Source organism: Tursiops truncatus, chromosome 10 (genome assembly GCF_011762595.2).
Source record: "Tursiops truncatus isolate mTurTru1 chromosome 10, mTurTru1.mat.Y, whole genome shotgun sequence".
NCBI classification, from domain to species: domain Eukaryota; kingdom Metazoa; phylum Chordata; class Mammalia; order Artiodactyla; family Delphinidae; genus Tursiops; species Tursiops truncatus.
The window spans coordinates 95,701,017-95,718,493 of NC_047043.1; the positions used below are offsets into that span (position 1 = coordinate 95,701,017).

At 43.3% G+C, this 17,477-nt stretch overlaps 1 protein-coding gene across 5 annotated transcripts in view; it reads left to right on the forward strand.

The window, feature by feature from the left end:
• The window catches only part of OGG1 (8-oxoguanine DNA glycosylase), a 36,306-nt gene extending 18,889 nt beyond the window's left edge, over positions 1–17,417 (forward strand). For all 5 annotated transcript variants that reach the window (XR_004528620.2, XR_004528622.2, XR_004528627.2 and 2 more), the window contains one exon: positions 271–17,417. Coding sequence is in view for 1 of the 5 variants with exons in the window: in XM_033865384.2 (XP_033721275.1) it covers positions 271–275 (5 nt within the window). In the remaining 4 variants the exon portion in view is untranslated. The remainder of the gene's footprint in view (positions 1–270) is intronic.
• Positions 17,418–17,477: the final 60 nt, after the last annotated feature.

The window sequence follows — 17,477 nt, forward strand, 5'->3', positions numbered from 1 at the left end:
GGCATAGGGGGCTAGGGGGCAATTTCCCTCCCCTAAATCTCCTTGCCATTGGTTAGATTCTTTCACTTGTCAAGTAATAGAATCCCAATCTAAGCCAGCTTCACCGAAGAGGAACCTATGGCTCACAGTAGCTGAGGCAAGACTGAAAGAGGAACACCATGGATCAGGGTGTGAGACTGGAACTGGAGATACAGTACTTGGAGGATTTGCTTTCTCTCATCTCTCCTTGTCTCGATTTTTCTTTACACTTCGGCTTCCTTTCCTCTGCAGAGTGATCTCCTCTACCTGGCAGGAAGCATGGTGTGAGGCAGCCCCAACTTTCCAACTGAACCCAGCAAAAGAGGAGCTACACCCAGTTTCATGTATCAGTCTCAGGGAGGGACTCCGATGGGCTCTGCTGGAGAGACATGCCTATGCCTTTACCCCCAGAACTGTTGCCAGAGGAATAAGGTACTATACAGGGTAAGTATACTGTCATGGGCAGCCACACCAAAGTCACAGGGGATGAAGATGGCTATCCTGCCCAAAGGAAATAGCAGTCCTGGGCAGGCACAACTAACAAATCCATCCCAGCCGTGCTTCCATCAGTCAGAAAAAAAACGGCGTTAATATGTCTTGGTACATATTCTTCCAGACTTTTTTTGATGTGTATACATATACACACTTCCTCCTACAGCCCCCACTTCCAGTGAGCATATTTCAAGGTACTGAAGCAAAAAGTCAAGGAAAGTCAAATATATGAAAAAAAAAAAAGTAAAGGAAATAATCCTCTTCTCTCTTTTGTTATTAAAAAATGACAAAACAACTCAGACATCTCCATCAATTCTTTTATTATTATTTATTTATTTGGCTGCACCAGGGCTTAGTTGAGGCATGTGGGATCTTTAGTTGCAGCGTGCAGGATCTTTAGTTGCGGCATGCGAACTCTTAGTTACAGCATGTGGGATCTAGTTTCCTGACCAGGGATCAAACCTGGGCCCCCTGCATTGGGAGCTCAGAGTCTTAGCCACTGGACCACCAGGGAAGTCCCTCCATCAATTCTTGAATCCAACAGAAAATTAGCCATTAGATGAGTGAATGATCTTTTAAGATTAGAGAAAAATGGAAGGAATCACAAGGAAAAGATGGACAGGTTTCTTTACAAACATAAAAACATTCTTTTTTTTAATTGAAGTATAGTTGATTTACAATGTTGTGTTAATTTCGGCTGTACAGCAAAGTGATTCACCTATACATATATATATATATATATATATGTATATGTATATGTATATATACACATTCTTTTTTTATATTCTTTTCCATTACGGTTTATCATAGAATACTAAATATAATTCTCTGTGCTATACAGTAGGACCTTGAGTTTATCCATTCCGTATATAATAGCTTACATCTGCTAACCCCAGCCTCCACCCCATCCCTCTCCCAACCCCCTCCCTGTTGGCAACCACAAATCTGTCCTCTATGTCTGTGAGTCTGTTTCTGGTTCGTAGATAGGTTCATTCCGTGTCATATTTTATCTTATTTATGTATTTATTTTTTGGCCATGCTGCTCGGCTTGCGGGATATTAGTTCCCTGACCAAGGATCGAACCTGAGCCATGGCAGTGAAAGTGCCAAGTCCTAACCACTGGACCACCAGGGTGTTCCTTGTGTCATATTTTGGATTCCACACGTAAGTGATACCATATGGTTATTTGTCTTTCTCTTTCTGACTTGGTTCACTTAGTATGATAATCTCTAGTTGCACCCATGTTGCTGCAAATGGCATTATTTCATTCTTTTTTATGGCTGAGTAGTATTCCATTGTATATAGGTACCCCATTTTCTTTATCCAGTCATCTGTAGAAGGACATTTAGGTTGTTTCCATGCCTTGGCTATTGTGAATAGTGCTGCAGTGAACATAGGGGTGCGTGTAGCTTTTTGGATTAGAGTTTTTTCTGGATATATGCTCAGGAGTGGGATTACTAGATTATATGGTAGCTCTATTTTTAATTTTCTGAAGAACCTCCGTTCTGTTCTCCACAGTGGCTGCACCAACTTACATTCCCACCAACAGTGTAGGAGGGTTCCCTTTCCTCCACACCCTCTCCAGCATTTGTTATTTGTAGCGTTTTAATGATGGCCATTCTGACCAGTGTGAGGTGGTGCCTCATTGTAGTTTTGATTTGTATTTCTCTAATAATGATGTTGAGCATCTTTTCATGTGCCTATTAGCCATTTGTATTTCTTCTTTGGAGAAATGTCTATTTAGGTCTTCTGCTCATTTTTCCATTGGGTTTTCGTTTTTTTGCTTTTGAGTTGTATGAGCTGTTCGTATATTTTGGAAATTAAGCCCTTGTCTGTTGCATCACAAATATAAAAACATTCTTAACTTCTGTTTTTGGAAACAAAGCAAAAAAAGAAAAAAAAAACCCTACCTTATTCCAAAATCATAACTAACAGTAAAAGGCAAACTTCAGACTGGGGAAATGTTTTACAGACAATGGGTTAATATTTCCATTATGTAAAGAACATAAAATTGATAACAGACTAAGAACTCAATAAATGGTCAAAGGAGACAGATGAAACACAATGAACATGGAACATTCTCTACCTCACAAGTAGTTAAGGAAGTACAAACTAAAAGAAGCCATTTATACCCTCTCAAATATAAAGTTTAAAAAAACTGGTAACCCCAAAAGCTGGTGTTAGTGTGAGCAATGGATACTTCTACATTTCTGGTGGGAAAATGACTTGCTAAAAATCTTTCTTTTGGAAAGCAATTTGGCAGTATACATCAAAGGCTTAAATTATGTCCAGGCCTGGGACTTCCCTGGTGGTGCAGTGGTTAAGAATCCGCCTGCCAATGTAGGGGACACGGGTTTGAGCCCTGGTCCAGGAGATCCCACATGCCTTGAAGCAACTAAGCCCATGCGCCACAGCTACTGAGCCTGTGCTCTAGAGACCACAAGCCACAACTGCTGAGCCTGCACTCCACAACTACTGAAGCCTGCGCACCTACAGCCCCTGCTCCACAACAAGAGAAGCCACCGCAGTGAGAAGCCTGCACACCACAACGAAGAGTAGCCCCTGCTCGCCGCAACTAGAGAAAGCCTGCACGCAGCAATGAAGACCCAACGCAGCCAAAAATAAATAAATAAATAAATTTATTAAAAAAAGAAATAATGTCCAGGCCTTTTGACCCAGGAATTTCTCTTCTGGGAATGAATTTCAGGGAAATAATCCTAAATTAGGACAAATATATATGCACCAAGATGTTTGAAGAAATATTTTTATAACAGGAAAATTTACAAGAAATCACCAAGAAGGGAATGATTAAAAAACATAAAGTACATCTACCAGATGTGATATTTCACAGCTCGTAAATTGATGGTAATGCAACCTACTTAAAAACGGAAAAAATGCTTATAATGTTAAGCAGGTATGCAGTTTGATAACTTCAATGTAAAATGCAAACTACAAATTATTCATAGCAGAGTGGAGAGAAACACCACAAATGTTAATGGTTAAAGAATTATCTGATTCGTTTTTTTTTTCCATTGATTAATTATTTATTTTTGGCTGCGTTGGGTCTTCATTGAAAAAGTGGGCTTTCTATAGTTGCCTAGTTGCGGTGAGTAGGGGCTACTCTTTCTTGTGGTGCGTGGGCTTCTCATTGCGGTGGCTTCTCTTGTTGCAGAGCACGGGCTCTAGGCGCGCGGACTTTAGTAGTAGTGGCTTACAGGTTCTAGAGCACAGGGTCACTAGTTGTGGCGCATGGGCTTAGTTGCGCCACAGCATGTGGGATCTTTCCGGACCAGGGCTTGAACCCATCTCCCCTGCATTGGCAGGAGGATTCTTAACCACTGCGCAACCAGGGAAGTCCCTCTGATTCAGTTTTGTTTCTTTCACTTCTCTCTACATGTCTGTAGTGTCCAAACATTTTTTTGTTGAGTAATATTAACTTACAATCAAAAAGTCACTTAAAAAAATTATGCCAAAAGATGGTGGGTGTGTACCAATTTGGTGTTCAGTTATTTAAATTGTATTTTAACAACAATAACAACAAAGAAATAGAATGGATTTAAATGTCAAATTCATCACACCTTTTCTCTCCCTGCTAATGAAACAGTGATAGTGCATTGAAAGATTTGGAGTCAGACAGATCTGGGTTCAAACTTCACCCCCACCCCTTACCAGCTGTGGGAACTTGGGCAAATCATTTAACAGCTCTGAGCCTCAGTTTCCTCATCTAGAGAATGACATAATCACACCAATAATCATACCTTCTTTGTAGGGTTATTTTGAGAATGAGACAACTTAGAAAATGCCTTTCACCCAGTAGGCTAGTTCCCTTGTTGTCACTTGGGTTCCTAGCACATACTTGGTACTTATTGAGTGGGTGCTCAGTAAGAAGTGAGACAAAGAAGAGTTTTTTTCTCCTTTTCTAGACATTAGCTGCCCTAGGACAGCACTTTCAATATTATTTCTCCTTCCATTCTTGAAGCCCCACAAGTTCTAGTCAAGCTCGAAATCAAGCTCAAAATTTGGGGTTTCCCCTCTGCTTCCAGAGTACCTACCCCTACTTCCTCACCCTATCAGCGGCAGCCTATCTTAAGAGGCTCAGAGGTCCCTCTAATATTACCAGATCTCACTAATTTCTCTTGGCTAACACAGGCATATTCTGGGGCAATGATTCTTTTTTTTTGGAATTTGTGTATTTTATTTATTTTTTTTAAACAGCAGGTTCTTATTAGTCATCCATTTTATATATATTAGTGTATACATGTCAATCCCAATCTCCCAATTCATCCCACCACCACCACCCCTGCTACTTTCCCCACTTGGTGTCCATACGTTTGTCCTCTACATCTGTGTCTCTGTTTCTGCCCTGCAAACCGGTTCATCTGTACCATTTTTCTAGGCTCCACATATATGCGTTAATATACAATATTTGTTTTTCTCTTTCTGACTTACTTCACTCTGTATGATAGTCTCTAGATCCATCCACGTCTCTACAAATGACCAATTTCAGTCCTTTTAATGGCTGAGTAATATTCCATTGTATATATGTACCACATTTTCTTTATCCGTTTGTCTGTCGATGGGCATTTAGGTTGCTTCCATGACCTGGCTATTGTAAATAGTGCTGCAATGAACATTGGGGTGCATGTGTCTTTTCGAATTATGGTTTTCTCTGGGTATATGCCCAGTAGTGGGATTGCTGGGTCATATAGTAAGTCTATTTTTAGTTTTTTAAGCAACCTCCATACTGTTCTCCATAGTGGCTGTATCAATTTACATTCCCACCAACAGTGCAAGAGGGTTCCCTTTTCTCCAAACCCTCTCCAGCATTGGTTGTTTGTAGATTTTCTGATGATGCCCATTCTAACTGGTGTGAGGTAATACCTCATTGTAGCTTTGATTTGCATTTCTCTAATAATTAGTGATGCTGAGCAGCTTTTCTTGTGCTTCTTGGCCATCTGTATGTCTTCTTTAGAGAAATGTCTATTTAGGTCTTCTGCCCATTTTTTGGATTGGGTTGTTTGTTTTTTTAATATTGAGCTGCATGAGCTGTTTATATATTTTGGAGACTAATCCTTTGTCCGTTGATTCGTTTGCAAATATTTTCTCCTGTTCTGAGGGTTGTCTTTCCATGTTGTTTGTAGTTTCCTTTGCTTTGAAAAAGTTTTTAAGTTTCATTAGGTCCCATTTGTTTATTTTTGTTTTTATTTCCATTTCTCTAAGACGTGGATCAAAAAAGATCTTGCTGTGATTTATGTCAAAGCGTGTTTTTCCTATGTTTTCCTCTAAGAGTTTTAGAGTGTCCAGTCTTTTTTTTTTTTTTTTGGCTGCGTTGGGTCTTTGTTGCTGCGGGCGGGCTTTCTCTAGTTGTGGTGAGCGGGGGGCTACTCTTCATTGCGGTGCGAGAGTTTCCGGTCTTAACATTTAGGTCTCTAATCCATTTTGGGTTTATTTTTGTGTATGGTGTTAGGGAGTGTTCTAATTTCATTCTTTTACATGTAGCTGTCCAGTTTTCTCAGCACCACTTATTGAAGAGAGTGTCTTTTCTCCATTGTATATCCTTGCCTCCTTTGTCATAGATTAGTTGACCATACGTGCATGGGTAGTATAGTCTGAAGTCAGGGAGTCTGATTCCTCCTGCTCCGTTTTTTTCCCTCAAAACTGCTTTGGCTCTTCGGGGTCTTTTCTGTCTCCATACAAATTTTAAGAGTTTTTGTTCTAGTTCTGTAAAAAATGCCATTGGTAATTTGATAGGGATTGCATTGAATCTGTAGATTGCTTTGGGTAGTCTAGTTATTTTCACAATATTGATTCTTCCAATTCAAGAACATGGTATATCTCTCCATCTGTTTTAATTTCTTTCATCTGTGTCTTGTAGATTTCTGCATACAGGTCTTTTGTCTCCCTAGGTAGGTTTATTCCTAGGTATTTTATTCTTTTTATTGCAAAGGTAAATGGGAGTGTTTCCTTAATTTCTCATTCAGATTTTTCATCATTAGTGTATAGGAATGCAAGAGATATCTGTGCATTAATTTTGGGGTTTTTTGGGGGTTTTTTTAACATCTTTATTGGAGTATAATTGCTTTATAATGGTGTGTTAGTTTCTGCTTTATAACAAAGGGAATCAGCTATACATATACATATATCCCCATATCTCCTCCCTCTTGCGTCTCCCTCCCACTCTCCCTATCCCACCCCTCAAGGTGGTCACCAAGCACCGAGCTGATCTCCCTGTGCTATGTGGCTGTTTCCCACTCGCTATCTATTTTACATTTGGTGGTATATATAAGTCCATGCCACTCTCTCACTTCGTCTCAGCTTACCCTTCCCCCTCCCCATGTCCTCAAGTCCATTGTGCATTAATTTTGTATCCTGCAACTTTACCAAATTCATTGATTAGCTCTAGTAGTTTTCTGACGGCATCTTTAGGATTCTCTATGTATAGTATCGTGTCATCTGCAAACAGTGACAGTTTTACTTCTTCTTTTCCAATTTGTATTCCTTTTAGTTCTTTTTCTTCTCTGATTGCCGTGGCTAGGACTTCCAACACTATGTTGAATAATAGTGGTGAGAGAGGACATCCTTGTCTTGTTCCTGATCTTAGAGGAAATGCTTTCAGTTTTTCACCATTGAGAATGATGTTTGCTGTGGGTTTGTCGTATATGGCCTTTATTATGTTGAGGTAAGTTCCCTCTATGCCCACTTTCTGGAGAGTTTTTATCATAAATCGGTGTTGAATTTTGGCAAAAGCTTTTTCTGCATCTATTGAGATGATCATATGGTTTTTCTCCTTCAATTTGTTAATATGGTGTATCACATTGATTGATTTGCATATATTGAAGAATCCTTGCATCCCTGGGATAAATCCCACTTGATCATGGTGTATGATCCTTTTTTTTTTTTTTTTTTTTTTTTGCGGTACACGGGCCTCTCACTGTTGTGGCCTCTCCCATTGCGGAGCACAGGCTCCGGACGCGCAGGCTCAGCGGCCATGGCTCATGGGCCCAGCCGTTCTGCAGCATGTGGGATCTTCCCGGACCGAGGCACGAACCTGCGTCCCCTGCATCGGCAGGCGGACTCTCAACCACTGCGCCACCAGGGAAGCCCGTATGATCCTTTTAATGTATTATTGGATTCTGTTTGCTAGTATTTTGTTGAGGATTTTTGCATCTATATTCTTCGGTGGTATTGGTCTGTAATTTTCTTTTTTTGTAGTATCTTTGTCTAGTTTTCGTATCAGGGTGATGGTGGCCTCATAGAATGAGTTTGGGAGTGTTCTTTCCTCTGCAATGTTTTGGACGAGTTTGAGAAGGATGGGTGTTAGCTGTTCTCTAAATGTTTGATAGAATTCACCTGTGACGCCATCTGGTCCTGGACTTTTTTGGAACATTTTTAATCACAGTTTCAATTTCCTTACTTGTGATTGGTCTGTTCATATTTTCTGTTTCTTCCTGGTTCAGTGTTGGAAGGTTATACCTTTCTAAGAATTTGTCCATTTCTTCCAGGCTGTCCATTTTATTGGCATAGAGTTGCTTGTAGTAGTCTCTTAGTATGCTTTGTATTTCTGCGGTGTCTGTTGTAACGTCTCCTTTTTCATTTCTAATTTTATCGATTTGAGTCCTCTCCCTCGTTTTCTGGAAGAGTCTGGCTAATGGTTTATCAGTTTTATCTTCTCAAAGAACCAGCGTTTAGTTTTATTGATCTTTGCTATTGTTTTCTTTGTTTCTGCTCTGATCTTTATGATTTCTTTCCTTCTACTAACTTTGGGTTTTGTTTTTTCTTCTTTCTCTGGTTCCTTTAGGTGTAAGGTTAGATTGTTTATTTGAGATTTTTCTTGTTTCTTGAGGTAGGCTTGTATTGCTATAAACTTCCCTCTTAGAACTCCTTTTGCTGCGTCCCATAGGTTTTGGATCGTCGTGTTTTCATTGTCATTTGTCTCTAGGTATTTTTTGATTTCCTCTTTGATTTCTTCAGTGATCTCTTGGTTATTTAGTAATGTATTGTTTAGCCTCCATGTGTTTGTGTTTGTTGTGTTTTTTCCCCTGTAATTGATTTCTAATCTCGTAATGTGTGGTCAGAAAAGATGGTTGATATGATTTCAATTTTCTTAAATTTACTGAGGCTTGATTTGTGACCCAAGATGTGATCTATCCTGGAGAATGTTCCATGTGTACTTGAGAAGAAAGTGTAATCTACTGTTTTGGGATGGAATGTCCTATAAATATCAATTAAATCTGTCTGGTCTATTGTGTCATTTAAAGCTTGTGTTTCCTTATTAATTTTCTGTTTGGATGATCTGTCCATTGGTGTAAGTGAGGTGTTAAAGTCCCCCACTATTATTGTGTTACTGTCGATTTCCTCCTCTAGAGCTGTTAGCAGTTGCCTTATGTATTGAGGTGCTCCCATGTTGGGTGCATATATGTTTATAATTGTTATATCTTCCTTTTGGATTGATCCCTTGATCATTATGTAGTGTCCTTCCTTGTCTCTTGTAACATTCTTTATTTTAAAGTCTATTTTATCTGATATGAGTATTGCTACTCCAGCTTTCTTTTGATTTCCATTTGCATGGAACATCTTTTTCCTTCCCCTCACTTTTAGTCTGTATGCGTCCCTAGGTCTGAAGTGCGTCTTCTGTAGACAGCATATATACGGGTCTTGTTTTCGTATCCATTCAGCCAGTCTGTGTCTTCTGGTTGGAGCATTTAATCCATTCTCGTTTAAGGTAATTATAGATATGTATGTTCCTATTACCATTTTCTTAATTGTTTTGGGTTTGTTTTTGTAGGTCCTTTTCTTCTCTTGTGTTTCCCACTTAGAGAAGTTCCTTTAGCATATGTTGTAGAGCTGGTTTGGTGGTGCTGAATTATCTTAGCTTTTGCTTCTCTGTAAAGCTTTTGATTTCTCCGTCAAATCTGAATTGCATCCTTGCCGGGTAGAGTAATCTTGGTTGTAGGCTCTTCCCTTTCATCACTTTAAATATATCATGCCACTCCCTTCTGGCTTGTAGAGTTTCTGCTGAGAAATCAGCTTTTAACCTTATGGGAGTTCCCTTGTATGTTATTTGTCATTTTCCCCTCGTTGCTTTCAATGACTTCTTTGTCTTTGATTTTTGTCAATATGATTACTTTGTGTCTCAGCGTGTTTCTCCTTCGGTTTATCGTTCCTGGGACTCTCTGTGCTTCCTGGACTTGGGTGGCTATTTCCTTTCCCATGTTAGGGAAGTTTTTGACTATAATCTCTTCTGATATTTTCTCGAGTCCTTTCTTTCTCTTCTCCTTCTGGGACCCCTATCATGCGAATGTTGTTGTGTTTAATATTGTCCCAGAGGTCTCTTAGGCTGTCTTCATTTCTTTTCATTCTTTTTTCTTTATTCTGTTCGGCAGCAGTGAATTCCACCATTCTGTCTTCCAGGTCACTTATCCGTTCTTCTGCCTCAGTTATTCTGCTATTGATTCCTTCTAGTGGATTTTTCATTTCAGTTATTTTACTGTTCATCTCTATTTGTTCTTTAATTCTTCTAGGTCTTTGTTAAACATTTCTTGCATCTTCTCCATCTTTGCCTCCATTCTTTTTCTGAGGTCCTGGATCATCTTCACTATCATTATTCTGAATTCTTTTTCTGGAAGGTTGCCTATCTCCACTTCATTTAGTTGTTTTTCTGGGGTTTTATCTTGTTCCTTCATCTGGTACATAGCCCTCTGCCTTTTCATCTTGTCTATCTTTCTGTGAAGGTGGTTTTTGTTCCACAGGCTGCAGGATTGTAGTTCTTCTTGCTTCTGCTGTCTGCCCTCTGGTGGATGAGGCTATCTAAGAGGCTTGTACACGTTTCCTGATGGGAGGGACTGGTGGTGCGTAGAGCTGTTTGTTGCTCTGGTGGGCAGAGCTCAGTATAACTTTAATCCACTTGTCTGCTGATAGGTGGGATGGGGTTCCCTCCTTGTAAGTTGTTTGGCCTGAGGCAACCCAACACTGGATCCTACCTGGCTCTTTGGTGGGGCTAATGGCGGACTCTGGGAGGGCTCAAGCCAAGGGGCATTTCTCAGAACTTCTGCTGCCAGTGTCCTTGTCCCCACGGTGAGCCACAGCCACCCCCCGCCTCTGCAGAAGACCCTCCAACACTAGCAGATAGGTCTGGTTCAGTCTCCTGTAGGGTGACTGCTTCTTCCCCTGGGTCCCGATGTGCATATTACTTTGTGTGTGCTCTCGAAGAGTGGAGTGTCTGTTTCCCCCAGTCCTGTCAAAGTCCTGCAATCAAATCCCACTAGCCTTCAGCGTCTGGTTCTCTAGGAATTCCTCCTCCCATTGCCAGACCCCCAGGTTGGGAAGCCTGACGTGGGGCTCAGAACCTTCACTCCAGTGGGTGGACTTATGTAGTATAAGTGTTCTCCAGTTTGTGAGTCACCCACTCAGCAGTTATGGGATTTGAGTGTATTGTGATTGCGCCCCTCTTACTGTCTCATTGTGGCTTCTCCTTTGTCTTTGGATGTGGGGTATCTTTTTTGGTGAGTTCCAGTGTCTTGCTGTCGATGATTGTTGAGCAGTTAGTTGTGATTCGAGTGCTCTCGCAAGAGGGAGTGAGCGCACGTCCTTCTACTCTGCCATCTTCCCTCCTGCCCTCCGTCTGGGGCAATGATTCTTGTGCTTTTCTCTGATTCTCAACCCACAATACCTACAATTTTGTATGTGAGGGTGCTGGTAGGCCCTAGAGAGGGACGTGTAAAAAGGGCCTCTGGAGTCTAAGACCTGCCTTACAAAACTGGCTCACCACCAACTCTCTGATCTGGCCATTCCCCTTTCTGTATCCTAGTTTCCTCATCTGTAAAATAAGTGTAATAATATTACCTGCTTTGACGTAGGTTGTTGAGAGGATCAAATTCATGTACAGTGCTGAGCATCACCCTAGCTTTGTCCCTTGCATAACCGTCCTCCCAGAGTTGTTTTAACAACAGGCCCTGAGCTTTCATCAAAGCTTGTGATAAGAAATCACCATGTGAAACTCAGTCTCCTTTTGCTGCCAAATTTATGGAGAATCTTATCAACATATGACTCTAGTTGAGAAATTTCTCCAGCATGACAAATTATTAGAATTTTTGTCCTGAAAACTGGGAGATGCCCTTTACTCTGATATCAAATGTTCTGAGACTGATTCATCATATTTCCTTTCCATTTTTCGCCTTAGCTTCCAGGAAGCTCAAAGCTAAATCTAATGCTTAATGACAACAACTCCATTAAATCAGATGGGCTTAACTTTATATTTGTGTTTTATGAAACTTATGAGACACACCCTCAGTTATAAGTTTTCTCAAGTTCTTTTGAAAAAGAAAGAGGAGAAGAAGGGAAGAGAAGGAAACAGGTATAGTTTGAAAAGAGGGCTTGGCATGCCAGCTACTCACTGTATCAACTAGAATATAGGTTTGGTTTCTCTAAGAGACACCCAAAATAATTGTGACTTAAATAAAATAGAAGTATATAACCATCTGGCCACAGCAGTCTCAGGCTGGTACGATTACTACGAGGGAACCTAGCTTCTTATCTTGTTGCTCAGCTGTTCCTATGGTGTCTTTGACCACATGTTTCAAGATGGGTGGCCACCATGCCTCATCCCAGCCAGGGGAAGCGGGGGACATGGAGGGCACACGCACTGGCACTCAAGACCTCATAGTGGGGCTTCCTTGGTGGCGCAGTGGTTGGGAGTCCACCTGCTGATGCAGGGGACATGGGTTCGTGCCCCGGTCCGGGAAGATCCCACATGCCGCGGAGCGGCTGGGCCCGTGAGCCATGGCCGCTGAGCCTGCGTGTCCGGAGCCTGTGCTCCACAATGGGAGAGGCCACAGCAGTGAGATGCCCATGTACCGCAAAAAAAAAAAAGACCTCATAGTGACACACATCTCTTCCACTCACATCCTGTCAGCCAAAACTCGGTTACGTGATCACACCTAACTGCAAAGGAGGCTGGGATATTTAGTCTTTCAGAGAAACATGTCCAGCTAAAAATCAGGAGTTCTGTTACTATAGAAGAAAGGGAGAACAGATTTGGAAGGACATCTACCAGTTTCTGCCACATCCGCCATCTCAGATGTATTTCTTTCTTTTATTTATTTATTTACTAACTTACTTATTTATGGCTGTGTTGGGTCTTTGTAGCTGTGCAGTCTTTCTCTAGCTGCGGCGAGTAGGGGCTACTCATCATTGCAGTGCGCGGTCTTATTGCGGTGGCTTCTCTTGTTGCAGAGCATGCGCTCTAGGCACATGGGCTTCAGCAGTTGTGGCACGCAGGCTCAGTAGTTGTGGCTCATGGGCTCTAGAGCGCAGGCTCAGTAGTTGTGCTGGGTGGGCTTAGTTGCTCCACGACATGTGGGATCTTCCCGGACCAGGGCTTGAACCCGTGTCCCCTGCATTGGCAGGCGGATTCTTAACCACTGCGCCACCAGGGAAGCCCTATCTCAGATGTATTTCTTTCTTCTTTTGTTTTTTAAAGACACTTTTTAAAAACTATTTATTTATTTACTTATCAGCTGTGTTGGGCCTTGGTTGCTGCACGTGGGCTTTTCTCTAGTTGCAGTTAGCGGGGGCTACTCTTCGTTGCGGTGCGCGGGCTTCTCATTGCAGTGGCTTCTCTTGTTGTGGAGCACAGGCTCTAGGCGCGCGGGCTTCAGTAGTTGTGGCACACGGGCTTAGTTGCTCCGAGGCATGTGGGATCTTCCTGGACCAGGGCTCGGACCTGTGTCCCCTGCATTGGCAGGTGGATTCTTAACCACTGTGCCACCAGGGAAGTCCCTGAGATGTATTACTTTGCACATGATTGCACTCTCGTCTGCCCCAATTGCAGCCTCACCCCCTCTATTCAGTATAGCTTCCATGCTGCTATCAGAGTACTTTCCACTTCAGAGTGTTATTATGGCACTGCCCTGGTCACAAACCAACCCTGGCTCTATACTACCTAGGAAAGTGATGCCCAAACTGTACAATGCGTTAGGAATCAGCCGGAGGGCGTGCTAAAACAGAGCCAGCTGGGCCCCGCCTGTAGCCCTACTGACTGGGTAGGTCTGGGCCCTGAGAATTTGCATCTTTATTAAGTTCTCAGGTGATGCTGATGTTGCTGGTTCAGGAACCACACTTTGAGAACCCTTGACCTCAAGAATAAAACCAGTGCTCCTTAACCTGCCATCCAAAGGCTATTCCAGCCTGGTCTCAACCTACTTTCCGCCTCATCTCTCATCTTTCCCTCCCCCTCCACACACCCAGGGCTCCAGTCACACTGAAGTTCTCACGTCTCTCTAAGCAGGCAAGCTGTTCGCACCTTTGTGCCTTGCTGTTCCTTTTGTCTGGAGTATCTTCTGATCGGCAACCTCCTTTCCACATCCTCCCCGAAGGCTTTCCTGACCCTCTAAGCTGTTGTTAAACCATTCTCTGTCCCAGGTCCCTACACATTTTGTACATTCTTCTATTATTGCTTTTATTGCCTTGTGTGTTGGTTTTCTGCCCAGCTGCCTTCCCTTCTCTGAAGCCTTAGTCACCTACATAGCTCTTAGCCACGGTAACAGGGTCACTGAGTAAGGAAACAAAAGTATGAATGAGGAAAAGGAGGCAGGTAGATGGAGTGAATAAATCAATGAGGTGAGTGAAGAGAAGAAATGATGAGTGAGTTAATACACGAACAAGTGAGTTATGATCCATTTGTGCTTAGTTCTCTCCTTTGAGTCCTCAGTCACAGATCAGGAAAGGAATTTACCCTCTGACCATTTTTCCACGAAGTTCCAGCCATTCCTTTTTTTTTTTTTTTTTTTTCGGCTGTGCCCTGTGGCCTTTAGGATCTCAGTTCACCCACCAGGGATTGAACCCAGGCCACGGCAGTGAAAGCCCAGAATCCTAACCACTAGGCCACCAGGTTCTCATTGCGGTGACTTCTCTTGTTGAGGAGTGTGGGCTCTAGGCACGTGGGCTTCAGTAGTTGTGGCATATGAGCTCAGTAGTTGTGGCTCGTGGGCTTAGTTGCTCCACGGCATGTGGGATCTTCCTGGACCAGGGCTTGAACCCGTGTCCCCTGCATTGGCAGGCAGATTCTTAACCACTGTGCCACCAGGGAAGTCTCCCATTGCTTCCTTCTTACCAGAAGTCACCTGGGACCCAGCATCTAACAGTCAGTTCCCCAGAACTGGCCTGGGGACCCATGCTGCGTCATGTTCCCTATGCCAGGGCTTAATCTCTACCCAATCCTGTTCTCACTCACCCTGGTGTTTCTGAAAGTCAGTTGTAAGGCATTTGGGACTCTGGTAAACAATGCTGGTGGATGATTTTCAGGGCCAAGACACAAAAGACTTTTTCACCAAACTGGTGATAAAGTGTCAATATTGTTTCAAATTAAAATTGGAGCCTAGGGAATTCCCTGGAGGTCCAGTCGTTAGGACTCCACACTTCCACTGCTGGGGCCAGTTTCAATCCCTGGTCAGGGAACTAAGATCCTGCAAGCCGTGGGGTCGGCCAAAAAATAAAATAATAAACAAATAAAATTGGAACCTTGAGGTGCTGGAACTAATCTCCCCCTCATCACAGGGAACCCAGCTTTCTCCAAACCCCATAAAGGAAGCCTTCTTTGGCTCCAGCGGACATGGGTATGGCCATAAGAAGGGACTCCCTGTCCTGCTGCGGTTGTCAACTCTGCCAGGGATGGTGCTATCACGGTAGTAACTGTTCCTGCACCAAGGCTGTGTAGCCTCAGAAGGCAGTGAACCTTTTTTAGCCTTGATGTCCTCCTCTGCAGGGTAGGGATGTTACTACTCACCTTGCAGATGTGTGGTGAGCATCAAATAAGACATGGGAGTAAAGGGCCCAGCACAGTACTAGGCAGATAGTAGGTGTACAATAGAGAATAACTAGAATAACTAGAATTCTCACAACTGATAAGAAAGTTAAGTTTTTCCCCTAATGAATCAGGCCCAGTCACTCTTCTAGGGTTTTTCCTTCTATTTATTATATCTACCTTCCTCTCTCACAATTCTACCTAATTTTGGGACCTCAGCTGCCATCCTACCTCCTCCACAAATCTGTCTCTGTTCCTGGAACACTCTATTAACAACGCCTACCATACTTATGGTCTGGTCTAATGGACATGGAAATGAGTAGTGAATTAAGAACAGGGGGTCTGTAGGCAGGGCTGCCATGTATGGTTGCACAGGTTGTGCACTGCCTGAGCCTGGAAGTACCATTCACAGACTATAAGGAAGTGGGGCCCTGATGCACTGTGTAATAAAGAGGCTCTGTGCGCAAGTCAGATGAACTGAGCTTGAAACCTGGCTCGACCACTAATCAATTGTTTGAGCAAGCAACACATGTAAACTCCTGACTTAGCTTCCTTATCTGTGAATGGGATGTTATTAGTTCCTACCATGAGGGATAGTTGAGAAGATTCAGTAGCTTAACGAGTTGAACAGTGCCTTGTAAAGGACTGAATTTACTGAGCACTTAATTTCAGAAATTAAGTGTGGGTGTTTTTTCTGAGAAGACTGTACACAAGCTAGGGTCAGTGGGTCACTGAAAATCTGCAGCCGTGCCCCCCGACCCTCACCCCTCCCCCACCGCCACGTAGCAGGAGGCAGATCCTCACGCTGTCATTTCTTGAAGGACCCTACTCCACCCTTCTTTTTGCCAAAATCCGCTTTTATTAGGTCTTCTTCAGTTGACAGATAACACCTCCAAAGTAAACTAGCTTAAGCCAAAAGAAGCATTTGTGGGTGGATATAGCTGAACTCTAATGGAGGATCCAGGGCTCCAGGTACATCATGAGTGCTCTGTCTTCTCCATCTCCTGGCTCTGCTCCTCTGTATTGGCTTTATTCTCAGGCAGACTCTTCCATGTGGCAGGAAAATGGGTTACTGGGTGGTTCAAGCTTGTATTTTATAGTTTTTCATATAAAGGAAGAGAAATCCTCCTTTCTTTCCACATCCATAGAGCAATCTTATGGAAGGCCTCTGATTGGCCCAGCTTGGGTCACATGCCCACTCTTTGGATCAATCACTGTGGCTAGAGGGATGGTGGACTGAGATTGGCCAAGCTAGGGCCATGTATCCACGAGTTTGACAGCCCCACAGAGCTACATGGAGTGGGGAGGGGACAGTTCTCCAATAGGAGAGGTGCTGGGCACACAAGAATGTTGGCCGTCCTGGCCATCCTTCTCTACGGTTCAGTTCATAGGTCAGTTCCTCAGGGAAGCTTCCCCTCCCCTCCTCCACGTGGACCTCAACCTTCCCACAGTAAATTGCAAATTATTCTCCGACTCTCTGACATCATAGTTTGGGAACAACTGGAGGCAGGGACGAGAGTGTATTTATTCATCTGTGACTCCCAGGCCTAGCTTCCTAACCGGGGCTGTGGAAGGCACGCTCTTGGTGGCCTATCCAGCATCCATTTCCCCTTCCTCTTCAGATCTTTGTCGGGTTCCACCTTGTCTCCCCACTGCCTTAGGCTTAGTGGGGAAGCTGATTCCATTTTCACGGAGAGTCGTTTAAACCCATTAGAGTCATCCCTTGCCAGTGACTGGTTCAAAAATGGGCACGTAGGACCTAGTTTGGGCTGGTGAGACACAAGGGTGTCTGCAAAAGGCTTCTTGCTCTTTTGGGTGGGCATGGAAGCCAGCTGGCGCCTTCCTGCCCTCTCTCGTGCTGGACAGAAATGAGGAAGCATTTGGCGTCCATCAACTGCTACTGGCTGCCACTGCACAGTTGGAAGGGAACCTACTTTAGGCAAAAGCTGACACCGTGGGAGTGTGGCGACACCTGGACCCTTGATGGCCTTGTTGAGTTGCTGGAGATTGGCTAACCCTGGGTGCCACGCTGCCCCAGGACCACCAAACCCCTAGCTAACACACTTCCTTGTTAAACCACCTTGAGCTGGGGTGTTCTGTTACCTGTGGCCACAAGTATCTTCAGAACGTTCTCCCTGAACGAATGACCTAGGCGAGTGGCCACAGG